Source organism: Rhea pennata, chromosome 1, assembly GCF_028389875.1.
Source record: "Rhea pennata isolate bPtePen1 chromosome 1, bPtePen1.pri, whole genome shotgun sequence".
NCBI lineage: Eukaryota > Metazoa > Chordata > Aves > Rheiformes > Rheidae > Rhea > Rhea pennata.
The window spans coordinates 130830710-130845246 of NC_084663.1; the positions used below are offsets into that span (position 1 = coordinate 130830710).

Sequence of the window (14537 nt, forward strand, 5' to 3'; positions counted from 1 at the left end):
CCTAAGCGCTAAACAAGGAGATCAGGGCAGACCTGAGGGTGGTAGTTGGGAAGAGTAATGAGTCCAGATCATCAAACAAGGCCTCAGAGCTGCCTCATCTCTATGGACAAGCCAGAAATGCAAGTCAGAAAGTCAGGTTACGTCCAGTGGGGATAAAAATGGTCAGACACGGCCAGTAATCACAAGACATGTCCATAGTGACATGGCGGGTAGAGGGCAGGGTGGTAGGTCAGTCTACAAGGTCAAAGTCTGGGTCTGGATCAACAGGGTCCCTGGCCAGACTGCAGCACAGCTGGAGATGGAGGCATGCACACCCACAACATAGCTCAGGCAGGGACTGAAGGCTCATGCCTGAGCTGATAGGGATTCTGGGCCTGGAGGACAGGGCAGGAGGTTTGGGTGGAAGCTCTAGTGAGGCAGGTCATGGCCATTAAGTCCTATTAGTGTACTCAGGGCCCTGACACACAGATCCCACGTCAATCTAATTGCATAGCCAGTGCCCTTAATTTATTGTAACACAATCTAAAATACTGAATCGCTTTCCATATTTATATTTGACCTTTTGATATCATTAACATTTCACTGTGCTTAAGCAGTGAAAATACAGAAGCTTAGTGTTATTGAAGGTCACTAATTCTTTCATTCTCGTATTTATTTTTCAAAAACAAATGACCCACTTAGAAGAAATTATTTAATCCACAAGTCCCTCCTTAATAACACAGAAGCTGGGAAGAGACTTTCCACTTTCCCTGTGATCATTCAACCATAATAACTTTCCCATTTTTTTCTACCTTTCCCAGATTCACAGTGGCTCTTACACTGTCTGTGTTCTTCCCCTAAAGACCACAGCATAACTCATTTTGTCATTCTGCTGTAGCTAGCTTGTCTGAGTGTGGAATTGTAGAATAATTCAAGTTGGACGGGACGTCTGGAGGTCTCTAGTCCACCCCCTGCTCAAAACAGTTCCAAGATACAGCAGGTTGCTCAGACCTTGTCCAGACAAGGTTCAAGCATCTCAAGGATGGAGTCCAAAACCTCCTGTCCCATGCATCAGGACAATCTGTGGTATGGGTTTACCCTTTCCCTCTCCCTCCTCCTCCCTATCCTCCCTCCTCCGCCTGCTCCAGAGGCCTCCTAGAAAGCTGAAAATGGTGAAGCCTCACTCCGCTGCGGTGTTCAAAGATGGAAAAAAAGGTATGACTTACCAGCACGTACCACCTCCGCCCAAACACAACAGAGATCCCACAAAAATGCCAGCACTGTTTTGTGCTTGAATATGAGAGCTAGCAAATGACACTAATCTAGTTTTAGTATTATATGGGAGTAAAGTGTGAAAAAATAGTCCTAGGAGTTTCATGATGCAGTAAGTATGCATGGATAAGGTTTGAGAAGCTTTGCTAAAATTATTCAGTGAGAGGATTTATAACAGTAGTGATATACTTAAAGCGAGGTAGGAATTCATACAGGGCTGACAATTTGATTTTTGCATTGAACTTTTTAAAGACAGGGAGCATATGAAATTCTTATTTTTTTTCCCATAGTTGCTTCTTTACTGTGTACATCTTACTTTCTCTCAATTTTTCAAATTGTTTTATGAAGACTTGTTTCCTACACTTTTGCTTAAATTAGTCTGATTTATTTAGCTATTTAACTATTTAGCTTATTAAGCTATTTAGCTTAAATAAGTAGTAAATTTACTACTTTTTACTAGTAAAAGTAGTAAATGTCCAGACTTTGACTAGATGTTTTTTTAAAGATGTTTTGTTATTTTATATCCTTGTGCTTTTTCCCAGCCTCACTCTACAGAATGTGATCTACGTCTTATTTTACTGCATTCTATTCATGCTCGGCTCTCAAAGCAGAATAACTAGCTTTCTCTAATCTTATTTCTTGGGGCGAGGTTGTACCTCTTTTCTAAAACCCTTATCACTATAGTACAGAAATGCCTCAGAAACCATGTAATTTATCATCACAAAGGAGAGGTTGAGATTATCCTTTCCAAAGGGGGGACTACAGTTAAAAGGTTTTACAAATACTAAGTACCAAATTTGAGTTGTCTGTATCTGATCTATAGAATGATTAGCATTCTGTAGCACTTCTCAGGTGCCTCTCCTTTGCATATGTCCACTCCAGTGGCATCTGACTTCACTTTCCAAGACTAGCCAGTCACAGATTTTTCCATCCTTCCAAGCCTAACTAAGATGTGCTTGATTCTTCGTTTTTGTACTTTGTATAACTACAAGAATAGAGTTAGGAGTGGAGTTTCCGCATACTTCAGCAGCTAAAACCAAGAAAATGTTCAGCATATCACTATTGTGCATATGCAAACAGTGACTTATATCTGAGATCAAATTTTCCCAGTTTTCATGAAAATAGAAACAGCACGCTGCTGTCACAAGTGCCAGCCATCCAGCCAAATGTCAAATCTCTTCTCCCAATTATGAAAACTCTTGACTGTTTCAAAGAAGAGGTCCCCAAAATATCTGCAGTGTCTTTCCCAGAAGCAGTTGGATTATGCAGGTAGAAGTTTTCAATAACTGCTCAGTGACTGGAAGATGCCCAGCTTGTAACAGGACAACAACATCAAAGCTGGCAAAGTTATAAGCAATTGAAACAGGATTTTAACTAGAAAGGGTCAGATAATCTTAATGGGAAGTGTCAAATAGTCTAAACAGCTTCCAACAACAGTACTGGCTAACCCGTATTCAATTTGTAGTGCATCAGTACATATTTGTTTTAAATGAGGTGTGTATCTCTACCCAGACTATCAAACCCTCCAGTCAGGAAGCTTTTTTGAATCCAACACATTCAATGTGATGCCTCAAAAATCACTTGAATGCAGTTTAGAGTAGGGTTTTTTATATGGTTTACTCAGCCGGTTTGCATTTGAGATGGTATGGAAAGACATCTGCAAAGACATTTGCATGAAAATTTGACAAATGGGAAGATAAAGGTTGACAAGAAGGAGAGAGAAAAGGGTGGAGGCTAATAACATTAGAAAAGCTAGAGTGACAGATTACTGAAGGTCAATCCAAGAATCTTGAAATTGAGCTGGTGAGGATGTGGAAGGCAGCAGATAGATTGAAAATGGACAGAAGAGAATGGAATTAAAAATATGGGCAAGAAAGCCAATCTTAGAAAAGGGTTTTGTGTGAATTTGAGGGATTGGTGTGCATATCTAGAAAGAGGGGATGCTTAAACTGATACAAAAAAGGAGATAATTGTAGCTCGCAGAGGAAAAGAGAAAGAAGGTGATAAAAAACAGTTTAAATGTGAATAGGAAAGAAATCTTTCATAAATTAGATAGCATATGTAACAAATTGATAAGAAGTAGGACAGATGAATCATCTAGGCAAACTTTATAATGCAATATATAAACAAGAGCAAGATCTTTAATACTCAACGTTATATTTCTTGGTACTGGTAAAGTCAGAAGCTATAGGAAACCCAAAAGAGAATGGGGAAGATAATCAAAGGTCTGAAAAATCTAACCAGTGAGAAACCATTGGAAGTCCTGAGGCTGTTTAGGAAGGCCTATGAGATGTGACAAAAATACCAACCTACTTGCTGAATGTCAGGTCTGTACTCCAAATCCTGAAACTGCTGTTTCAAAATCTTAATCATAAGTAACCAATGCATATAAAAGAAAAAGAACAAATCTATTGTATACATCCAGTAGAACAAGCAGCAGGGGAATTAGATTGCAACAATGAAAATTCCAGATAGATATTAAGAAAAACTTTAAAATGTTTATAAAAGCAGATCATAAAAGAGCTGGAACACAAGGAACCTACACCAAAGTGGAAAGCCCCACTACTCAAAACAGTGCTATAAAACATGGATAAACGGCATCATCAAATGTCTCTGCAGGAATTTAAGGATTTTAGATGATTCACCATATTGGAATTGGTATGACATTTTTAATTAAAATCTTATGTAAAGACTGTCAAATATGATTCCATACAAGTTTTCTGAGGATATAGCATTTCTTAAAAATCACATCTCTACAGTAGAATTATGGTAAGAACCAGAAACAAGGTTATGCTATATCAAATACTACATTTTTTGCTTTAAATAATTTACAGACTATCACTACATCTATATAAAAACTTACGGATATATCCAGATACAAATCTGTATGACCCTTTCATAGGAGAAAATCAAAAATGTTTTAGATTAATTCTAGCAAGAAGCTGATAGTTTGTAAGTGCACTCCACTAGAATGATGAAGTTAAAATTTAAGAATGAATTAAAGCTGCAGTATCAGATAACATTACTTAGAAACAGCAAAGCAATGGTGTTGGAGGCAGTAAAAAAGAAAAGAGTGTATTTAAACTGATCCTTTTCATTCTCTCCCTGTGCAGGTAGAAAAAAAATCTAGCATTGTGGGGTTTAATCTCAGTCTAAACATAACTACTTGACCATGACAGCAATGTTTTTTTCTTCTATTCTTTGACTACTAATTCTAGCATTACTGGAATTAGTATAACATAGATAGACAGAAAGATACGCAGATAATATTTTAACTATTTGTTCCAGACATAAGCTGTTCCTCTATCTTATAAAATCTTGTTGTTGACAGTTGTTAAAGCTTTCAAGATGCAAAATATATACATTGAACTAAAATTGAGCTCATCTGTTAAATATTTGAAAATGATGTTTTCTGTAGATGTTTTCTGATGACTTTTGCACAGAGACAATACACAAGGGTCCTTTTTTTCTTCAGTATGGCTCAGTTGTAAGTCAGAAGACTCTTGTAGGTTTTCTTATGTCAAATGCATTTTAAATAAAACTGCTGTGCTAACTAGTGCTCGAGATCCACAGACGCGCTTTAAACACTTAATCCTTAAGGGCTGCAATATATTTTAGTCCCAGCTTTCACAAAGAACATCAGAATAATGGAGTATCTTTGCCTTACTGAAGCATATGTCGCAGCATATGTCACAGCCTGAAGACTTTGCTGGCTATTTCTAAACTTCTCTGTGGTTGTAAGAACTGTGGGTAACTGAAAGGCACCTAAGCCAAATTGCCTTGTATGCAAGTGGCTTAGTTATAAGTCATTATACTCTGCTGAAGTTAGCTGGCTATTGGTCTGCTTTAGCAGGATAGAGGAGCAGAAAGCATTCCTTATTAGCTAATTACAAAATGCATATCTTCTCCCTCCTCAAGCAATTTGAGGTTTTTAACAGGTTTGTAAAAATTTCTAAGTACAAGTTTCTGCTTCTACAGAATTTGCCTTACACTAAGGTGCAATTAGTACACATTAGACAGCATATCTATGACCCTCTGTGTAGCGAGTAAGTTTCTTGCCTATCTTAATCCATCAAAGATACAGAAATGAGAAGATCTTCTCCCCTTCCCCCACTCGGGAGAAGTGAACACATTAATTCGTGTTCAGATTTCAGTCATACTGGACTATCTATGCTAGACTGCTAGAATTAGTTTAACGTATGCAATATGGTAAAAGTATGACAGAGGATTTATAGGTGCTGGAGTCTACAAGGAATCTAAGTTTATTTAGTTATAATTGCGGGCACTGACCAATGTTCCACTACATGTTTTTAATAATGTTAATGGCTAAGTTGAAAAAAAGGCAGAGGGATATGTAAAAGTGAGCACCTAAACAGATAGAGGAATTTACCCAGAATACTTGTCTCTGTACCCTGGGAAGCTCAGGCAGAGATAATACTTTCTGTTTGAAAGAGGAGAGGATTTAAATATACCAGTTAAACATACTGTTTGTTGATATCTTTCATACGTGGGGAATTAATTGCTCCACTTTGCAGATGTAAATTCCATACAGAAGAATCCCACTACATATCAGTGGAGCATTCCTAGCAGTTAAGATTTTTCCTTATTTGCTTTCTACTCAATTCAGATCTTGGAAGTAGTGTTCAGAGGATTGGGATTGTGCTTTCCTGGCTGGTTTGCATATAACAGTAATTTATGCACCATGGGACAGGATTTTTATGCGTCAGATGTCTGTTCAAACCCAAGCAGCTGTTGCCAAGGGCTCAGTCATTAAAGACAGTGGCTACATATCGCTGTTACTTCTGAAGAAATGGCAGGAGGATGCCCAAGAGACCTTATTCAGCCTGATGCAAGATATTTGGATACTTAAAAAAAAATCAGATGCATGAACCTTCCCACTCATCACTCTTTCTCCTTTATTCTTTTAAAAGTAGGCACTCTTGTAAGGATTTGCAGAAGATCGCCAGCTCACCTCCTCCAGACAAATGAAATTTTCATTTTTATATTTTAAAGAGTAAAGAACACATGCCACAACTTTTTGAAAAGTTCTTTTGTCCCTACAACTGGAAGGAGGTATAGTTTAAGATACCTTATTCAAGAACATAAACCCAGTGCATTGACAAAGGTCATCAGAGCCAAGAAAACCTGTGACAAATTCCGTTCCATTTGGATAGACATGGCACACCACACAATCTTCCCCAGCCATCTTGCCAGAGCCTTTACCATTATTTCAACTATCTCTCTATTGATAGGTACAAAGTCTCCTTCTCTGAAGATACTCAAAACCCACCTGGACATGATCTTGTCCAACTTGCTCTAGGTGACCCTGCTTGAGCAGGGTTGTTGGACTAGATGATCTCCAGAGGTCCTTTCCAGCCTCAACCATTCTGTGTGATTCTGTGTGTGTGAAAACATTTTCTTTAATTGCACTCTTCAAATAGAAGGCAAAAACAGTTATAAAGTATTTTCTAAAGTTGGATAAGAAGTAAGCAACAACAGAAGTATTTATTTTCTGCTTTGAAACTCTGGCACAGCTTAGACAGGTGATAGCACTAGTGCAAGAAAGAAACATCATTCCTTAATATTACATATATCTGTATGTATACGTATATCTACATGTAACATTATTTACATTGTAACCATGTAACAATAAAGAACAATGCCTTTCTTTTTCCATCTGGAAAAATTTATCCCTGTAAAAACCTTTTGAATCAAAATGCAGCGAGAGTCAATAGCAAACTCATAGCACAAAAGCAAAAGCGGAATTTTGTGCACAGAGTAGGAGATAAGGGAATTTACATTTCCAAATTATTGGCAATCATCCAACTGCAAGAACAGCTATTTCTTTCATCTCTACCCCCATCCACACACCTGGTCATGGAAGGCTGGACACTGACTCCAGAAGAGTACATATCTAGTGCTACTACTTCAGCACACCAGCACTAATCTTTTAAAAGCCAGCCTATGTGGCTGGATTTAACTTAGCAGGGTTACCTGCATGGTTACTGTCCAAATATTCTCCTCACATCATAACACCCCTTCAATTTTTTTTCTCCCAAGAAAATTAGCAACAAATTAAGGTCATGGTACTGCATTAATCATATTTTTAATTATTTCACTTGAGTGTGATTTCCATAATGTGTGAGTAGTCTATGTAGAGAGAGTAACTGATAAAGATAAAACTGATAATTACAGGAAACTGATAATTACAGGAAAAAGATTCATCTGTGGGATTTAGTTACATGGTTTGGTCAGATGTTTTCCTTGATCAGCCATGTGTTTGGTGTTTCCTTTCTTTCTTGACTTCTGCCTCATTCTTGATCTTTCTTTTCACAATATCTTTCCTTTCTACATTCCCCTTTCCACCTCTTTTTCTTCACTCACCCATCCCTTTTCCTTTTGCATTGCTCTTTTTTTTATTGCACTCTGCTTCTTTTGCCATATGTGATAAGACATTTGAAATTAAGCTCTCAGCTCTTATGAAATGACCATGAGCCACAATTCTGTCATAGTTCAGCATGGTTTTGGAAGCTTTAAATGCTTGTGTCCTTTGATGAAGTTTGTTTTTTAAAAACAAAACTAAAAGTACCTAATACTGCTAAGCACTACTGAAATACACACATTTACTAACCTATCATGGTTAAAGCTAACAGATTATCTCCATTACAAAAGTATTATTTGTTTGCTAGTAAGTATCTTGATAGCATTTTCTTGTGTGTTTATTGCAAGAAAAATGGGTATTTCATTTCAGCTATGTTGAAACCATAGCTGTGTATCATGAACTAGCCACATGGGATGACTGAAGAACTAGTTATGATTCCTAAGTAGATATTGTTCAAATTCCTAACCAATGGTCAAGGAACTCTATCATGTATTTAGCTGTAATAGAAAATTTTAGCTGTATTTTGACCGGAGCTACTATTAAAATTGCATCCTTTTATCTGTATCTCATGGGAACACAATTATTTTTTACAGAAAATACTCTTTTCACTAAAAAGCATCTTGACTTTTTAGCACCAAAAATATGTAAAAGCATTACTTAGAAACTCAACCAAAGTATAGATGAATATATATCTTTAAAGAAATACATCCTTATCTGCTGGATAGTGATAAAGGATAGTGATATCCTTTTGATATCACTAATTTTAAAATGCATAATACATAGAGACACTCATGTATTTCAATCCTGTTCCAAAAATGCACTCAGAATATAAGTAGTGCTTCCTCACAAATCATCTGAATGTCAAAAACCATAAGAACATACATTCAATCAGTTGATAAGACTAACCAAGCATTTTAATCACACATCCTACTAAAGGCTCCATTACCATCTCAGCTTGGGATGAGTAACTCGTGGTCTAATCAGATTTCTCACTCTTACTGTGTTGAAAAGTCCACCTGCTGTTCTGAGCTCTGAAATGAATAAGGATTTGTGTTAGGAGCTTCAGCGGAAGTGTATGAATTTCCCCGCCCGCCCGGTATCAGAAGGAAGGAAGAAAAGCTTCCCACCCCAGCCTGCCTTCAAAGTCGGTGTCAAGTACGGCGCGGGCTGAGGAAGCCAGGGCGCGGGGCGGGTCCGGCGCGCGCACGGCCGTTAACGGCCCCCGCGCGCACGGCCGTTAACGGCCGGGAGCTGTCCGTTCAGCACCGCACTGCAGCCCACAGGCTGTTTCATCTACCTCCTCGTAAACAGTTCCCTCGTGTCTCTCTTGGTTTTGGATAGACTTACTAAAGGGCCATGGCTGCCGTTTTCATAACGCAACTATCTCGAAGACGGCAGGTCACCGTGGGCCGGGCTGAAGCGGGTTAGCCCGCTTACCGGAGTGGCACGGCCCGGCACGGGTAGGGCCGGCTTTTACACGCAGAGGTGCTGGTGCCGGTGGGGCCCATAGAAGCTGTGCACTGAAATGGTGCCTGTGATGGTTTTTTAGTCGGAATAAATGTGCATTCTTCGGGGGGGAGAGGGGGAGCCGTACGAAAACGCAGCTCTCTGCACCTGTGCAACTCTACGTCCGTAGGTAGTGGCAAACAAAGGCTGTTTACGGACTCAGAAGCACATTTCGCCTCTAATTAAGTGGGCAGGAGAGTACAGCGCGGGGGGGGTGGGTGGGTGGAGGCGGGGGGGTGGACGGTCAGCAGACCGCCCGGCGCGGAGCGGCTGCGCGGGGAGCAGAGCGCGGCACGGCTGCGCCGGGTCCCTCGCGTCGGGGCCGGGGCCGGGGCAGGGGCCGGGGCCGCAGTGGCGCTGCGGGGGAAGCAGCCAACCAGGAGGCCGCATGCAAATGCGCGCGGCGGCGTCCCCCGCCCCGGTGCGCGCGGCGGCTGCCCGGTTGCCATGGCGACGCGCAGCGGCCTGCCCCCGCCCCCACTCCCCTCCCCGCTCCCTCCGCAGCCGGGCGGCTCCCGGGGAGACCCCCGCGGCGCGGCGCGGAGCGGCGGCGGAGCAGCGCGCCCGGCGGCCCGGGCGGCGGCGGCGGCGGGGGGAGCGGCTCCGGCTGGCCATGCCAGTGCCCGCCACCGATGCTGAGTCAGACGCAGGTATCCCGAAATCCCTCTCTGATGAGCGGCTCTCGGAGGCCATGGAGGAGCTCGAGCACACGTGCCCCCAGCCCCGCCTGGTGAGTCGCGGCCCGGCCCGGCCTGGCCCGGCCCGGCCCGGGGCTTCGGGGCCCTGCCGGCTGCGGCTCGCGGCGAGCGGGGCCAAGCCGGCCGCGGGGCGGATAACGGGCCGGGGGTGCGTGTGTGGGAGGTGCGCGGTTGTGGGGTGCCTGGGGGAGGGGGTTGCCGGGGGGGGGGGGGGATGCACATAGGGGGCGCGTGTATGTGGGGGCCCGGCGGTGCACCAGGGCAGGTGGTGTGTGTGACAGCGCACCGGGCAGCCGAAAGGAGAGCCGGGGAATGACATTTTTCGCCTTCTTTTCTGGCGGTGTAGATTCAGAGTTTACGTTGCCCTTGCTTGTTCTTTGTCGTTTTGCTGACTTCAGGAAATACAGTGACAGCTAAGCAGAATTCCGGGTCCTCTATTTAACCCTCTTCCCCCCCCTCAAAAGACCCACTGCCCTCTCCGCAAAACCCCAAATCCCAAACTGAACCAAGGATGTGTCTGAAAAATGATGTACTGAAATTTGCCATATTTTTAAAAGGTTCTCATGAAATTGCCAGCATGCACTTCCATGATTTCACCTCAGGTAATGGGAAACATGTGACTCAGTAAAGCCATATTACAATAAAAAAGCTGCATGTCTTTAATTATTAATTCAGAGGAACAGTGTATTCAAAGGAGCTGTCTGTACGGGAGATGGCTCGTCCCTGTATCACTCTGTGCCTGCTGCGCTGAACTAGAGCTGTGCACCCCAGAGCTCTCGTTTTCAGTGTCCGAGCTCTGCAGGTTCATCCTGCATCAACCAGGAGCTGCTCTTTAATGACCACCATAAAGCAGTGAGGTGTCTTTGCTGCTCAGACCCTGCTTGAGGTCTATCACATTTGGTGCACCCGCTAAAGATAAATCACACTTCTTTCAACTTCAGGTCATAGTGAGGAGTTTCCTTTTAGACTGAGGGTATGTGACTTAAAGTAGAAGAATAAGGAACAGAATCATGCAGGGCTGAGTTTTTCTCTGTATGTGTGTGTGTGTTGTGGGGGAGAGCCAGAAGATTGAGGGTAGAAGTGGTCTTGACATTCTTCTATTAAAGGTGAGATGAGACTCCTCCAGATGATACAGGCAACTTTACAAGGCTGCTGCATCCTAAGTTAATGTTCTGAGAACTTTTTTTTTTTAATGTGCTAATTTAAAGAAAAATTGGAATGTTTGCTTGCTTTTTATTTAAATTCATCTTTTATTATTCCTGCCAAGAATGGTCACTCCTTTCTCTGTCATTGCATGCACCACTGGCAAGGCAGTAGTGATAATAATAATACATATATGCATGCATGCATATAAAAGCAATACCTACAAATGTGGACATCATGGTGTGAAAGTGCATGACCAGTGCAACACTTTAGCACTGCAAATTAAATCATTTAACACCAAAATTCAGTCACAGTCCTAGTTAAAACATATTTGAAATCAAACTTCGGTAATTAAATTCAACATTGTAGTTCAGACATACTTCAAGTAGGACAAGAAATAGCAATTGTTGTTGGAGTTGACCTAAATTAATATTTTCTAACCTAAGTTAATATTTTCTGCTTGTTAGACTTATAATTAAAATTGACTTTAAAGAAAACACTTAATTTGTTCGTGGAAGGCTTTGGGAGCTTTTTTAGTAGGTAAAGTTATCTCGTGTTGTTAGCACAGTGTGTTCATACATGCTAAGATTTCTTTGTCAAAAGCTCAGCTATAACAACCCTTTTGAATATATTACTCCATGCAGTCTGACACTTTAAAAGATTTTAAAGAAAGAAGTGACAATATGATGCCAGTATTTACAATATCACTTATTCCAGTAGAATTCCTATGGAAATTAAGGTGACAGCTAGAGTACACGAATAAAACAGGAATTCATTATGATGTTTTAGATCTTTGTGAGTATCTGTAAATTAATAATGGACAGCGGAGGCATTCTGAATAAAGACTTATGGAAAATGTGTCCATATAAAGTGATATTTTATCAGGCAGCAGATCTACCTTACCTTCGGGCAAAAAAAATTGCCTTTCAAATATGATATATTGCACTTAATTAGGGTAAAAGGAATGATATAGACAAGTGTGGTTAACCTTTCCTTTACAATGTTACGTCTCAGATGAGAAGAATTTGGAGCCAGTGTCCCATAGAGTTAAATGGAACTCAATAAATGATCTAATAACATGGATTTTTAAGCTCCTGTCAGATCCCTTTTAATGTCTTTAGTACTTTTCTGATCCTGCTCCTATGAAGTCAGCAGGTATAGTAGCGAACTGTAGCGAAGTAGCGAACTCATTCCATTACTATTTAGGAAAGGAGATAGCTCAGTTAACTTTTTTCTATTTATTATCCTAGACTATAGTTTTTGTACTTTGGAATTACACAATTGGTGGCAAGTCAAGTTGTGGTATTACAGATGATTTTTAGTGCTGCTCGTTGGTTATTTCAAGGCTATAAAATCAATTAATAGAACTTCAATTTCTTAATATAGTCTAATTTTTAAAAAGCTATTTTTAACTAAAAAGGAGCAATAAATAGAACTTTAAAATGATTCCAAGTTTTAGAAGAAGGAAAGGGGGTTATTTGCTTTTCAAGAACAGTTGTCATCATCATCTTTTTCGTTGAAATGGTTTATTTAAAGTCTCTAAAACTGTGAATATTTTTTAATGGATATCTGTCACCAGATCCTCTGATTTTAGGCTCTGGAGTCTGCTAGTTTGGCAGGAAGTGTCCAATAGGACTAAAGAAAACCCCTGTTCCTTCAATGAGCAGGAAAACAGGGAATCCAGAAGGCAATTCGCAGGTAAGTTTCAATGTGTATTGAAACCTGAGTTTTTTTAGTGTGTAGTACTGCTGTGATATAAGTTGCCATTAATTTTTTTCCCAAGACACTGTTTGGGTTTTCTTAACCAGCTAAAGCTCTAATGAGCATTCATGCTTCAGTCAGTTACTCAGATCCATCCTTTACTAAACCTTTGCCTTCTTTATATTCTCAACTTCCATATACCTGAATGCTAAAAAAAATCGCTTGTGGACTTGCACATGTACGTTAGCCTCAATGCACAATGGAGAAACAAGTCACTTAGAGTCTAAGGCTTTGCCCATAGTGATGATTTTAGCAGTTGTGTAGTCAAGAAAGAGTACAAATGAACAGCATTTCTCCAATCCTGGTTTGTATAGTTTTGTATTTTTCTATTTTTCTATTTCTCATCTAGACCAAAATGCTGAGTTAAGCCACTTCTTAATCTGCTGCTGTCCCATCATTTTTTTTTTAAGTGAGTATTGTTACTCCTACTTAAACACTAGGAGGTCCATGGTTTGGTTTTCATTGTTTGAAATGGGAATCAACATTGCTGCCAGTTGTATGATGCAATGCATTAAAGATATGGCAGTTGCCCCCAGTTAACTTCCAGTGAATTGCACACCATGGACAGGTTATGGAGATTGGCCTGGGAATCCCAATGTTATGATTTGATCATTTGGAGCTATTCTAAACAGGCCCATAGGTGAACCTGGTTTAACTGGATGGCAGAGATACCAAAGGAAGAAGCATGAAAGAGTTAGTACAAAGCCTTGTTAAAGTACTTTCTTTTTCTTTTTTTTCCCTCTTAATTTATTTATGTCTCTTAGGATCAATAGTTTGACTTTAATCCCTCAGGAAATACTACATGGGTAGTTCCAAAGGATAAGTCTGCACTGTTAGAATTACCAATTCTTACTATACTCATACCTGAAATAATAACACACATTTCAATATACTTCATTCAGGGAAACAATCCAGATAGTGTCTTTAACAAAAAGATGCAATGGCAATTTATAATGACAGTACTGCAAATAAAACAAAAACGAATACACATCGAAACTTACTTGAAAACAATCTTCAAAACCTACTGCCTGATCTCATCTTTCCTTTAGCCATACTGGGAGTTTCTTTTCTTCATGCAATTCCAGAGATTGCTCTCAAGCCTGGATTTACTTATACTGCCTTGTGTTGAGATTCAGAGGCTACGGCTTCTTACAATTCAGTTGGAATCAGGCAGCAAATATCTTGGGGTTGCTGGCTTTATAATACATTGGAGAATGAGCCTCAGGAGCTTTGATGATCACAGCCCTCATGTCATTTTAGGTGTCAGCTGCTTTAGCCATTTCATTTATTGTATCAACTTTTTACAAGAAATGTCTGTCTATAAATATGTTTTCTCAAACTATTCAACTACATTTGGAAAAAACTTTTTTTTTTAATTAAAAAGTAGAGGAGAAAGTTTCAGTACTTTCACTCACTGGAGCTGTAGTAATGGTTTAAGGTGGCACAAGACTGCCTCTAGAAACAGTTTTGCTATTGCTGCTGTTAAGCAATGAAATGTTCTGCCTCTAGAGACAGTTTCCCTACTGCTACTGTTAAGTAATGAAATGTTGAATGTGACATTTAAAGTAACTACAAGAAATGTGTACAGGCCTTGGCTTTTTATAATTTCATCCCTGGACTCCTTCCTTATTTGCAAACAGTGTTTTGAGAGGATCTGGTATGTCCTGTAGAATTATTTCAAATATTCTACTTCCATGAGCTTCTAGATAGCTTGGTATTTATTTTTCATAGATCACTAAAAGAGATGTGCCATTTTAACCAGGGGAGCTAAACCCAGATTTAGGGGACTTTCTTGT

At 40.3% G+C, this 14537-nt stretch overlaps 1 protein-coding gene across 1 annotated transcript in view; it reads left to right on the forward strand.

Moving 5' to 3' along the window:
* The first annotated feature begins 9752 nt into the window (after nucleotides 1-9752).
* The window catches only part of PCYT1B (phosphate cytidylyltransferase 1B, choline), a 30824-nt gene continuing 26039 nt past the window's right edge, over nucleotides 9753-14537 (forward strand). Inside the window, exon 1 of the mRNA XM_062600133.1 lies at nucleotides 9753-9869. Coding sequence (XP_062456117.1) covers nucleotides 9753-9869 — 117 coding nt within the window. The remainder of the gene's footprint in view (nucleotides 9870-14537) is intronic.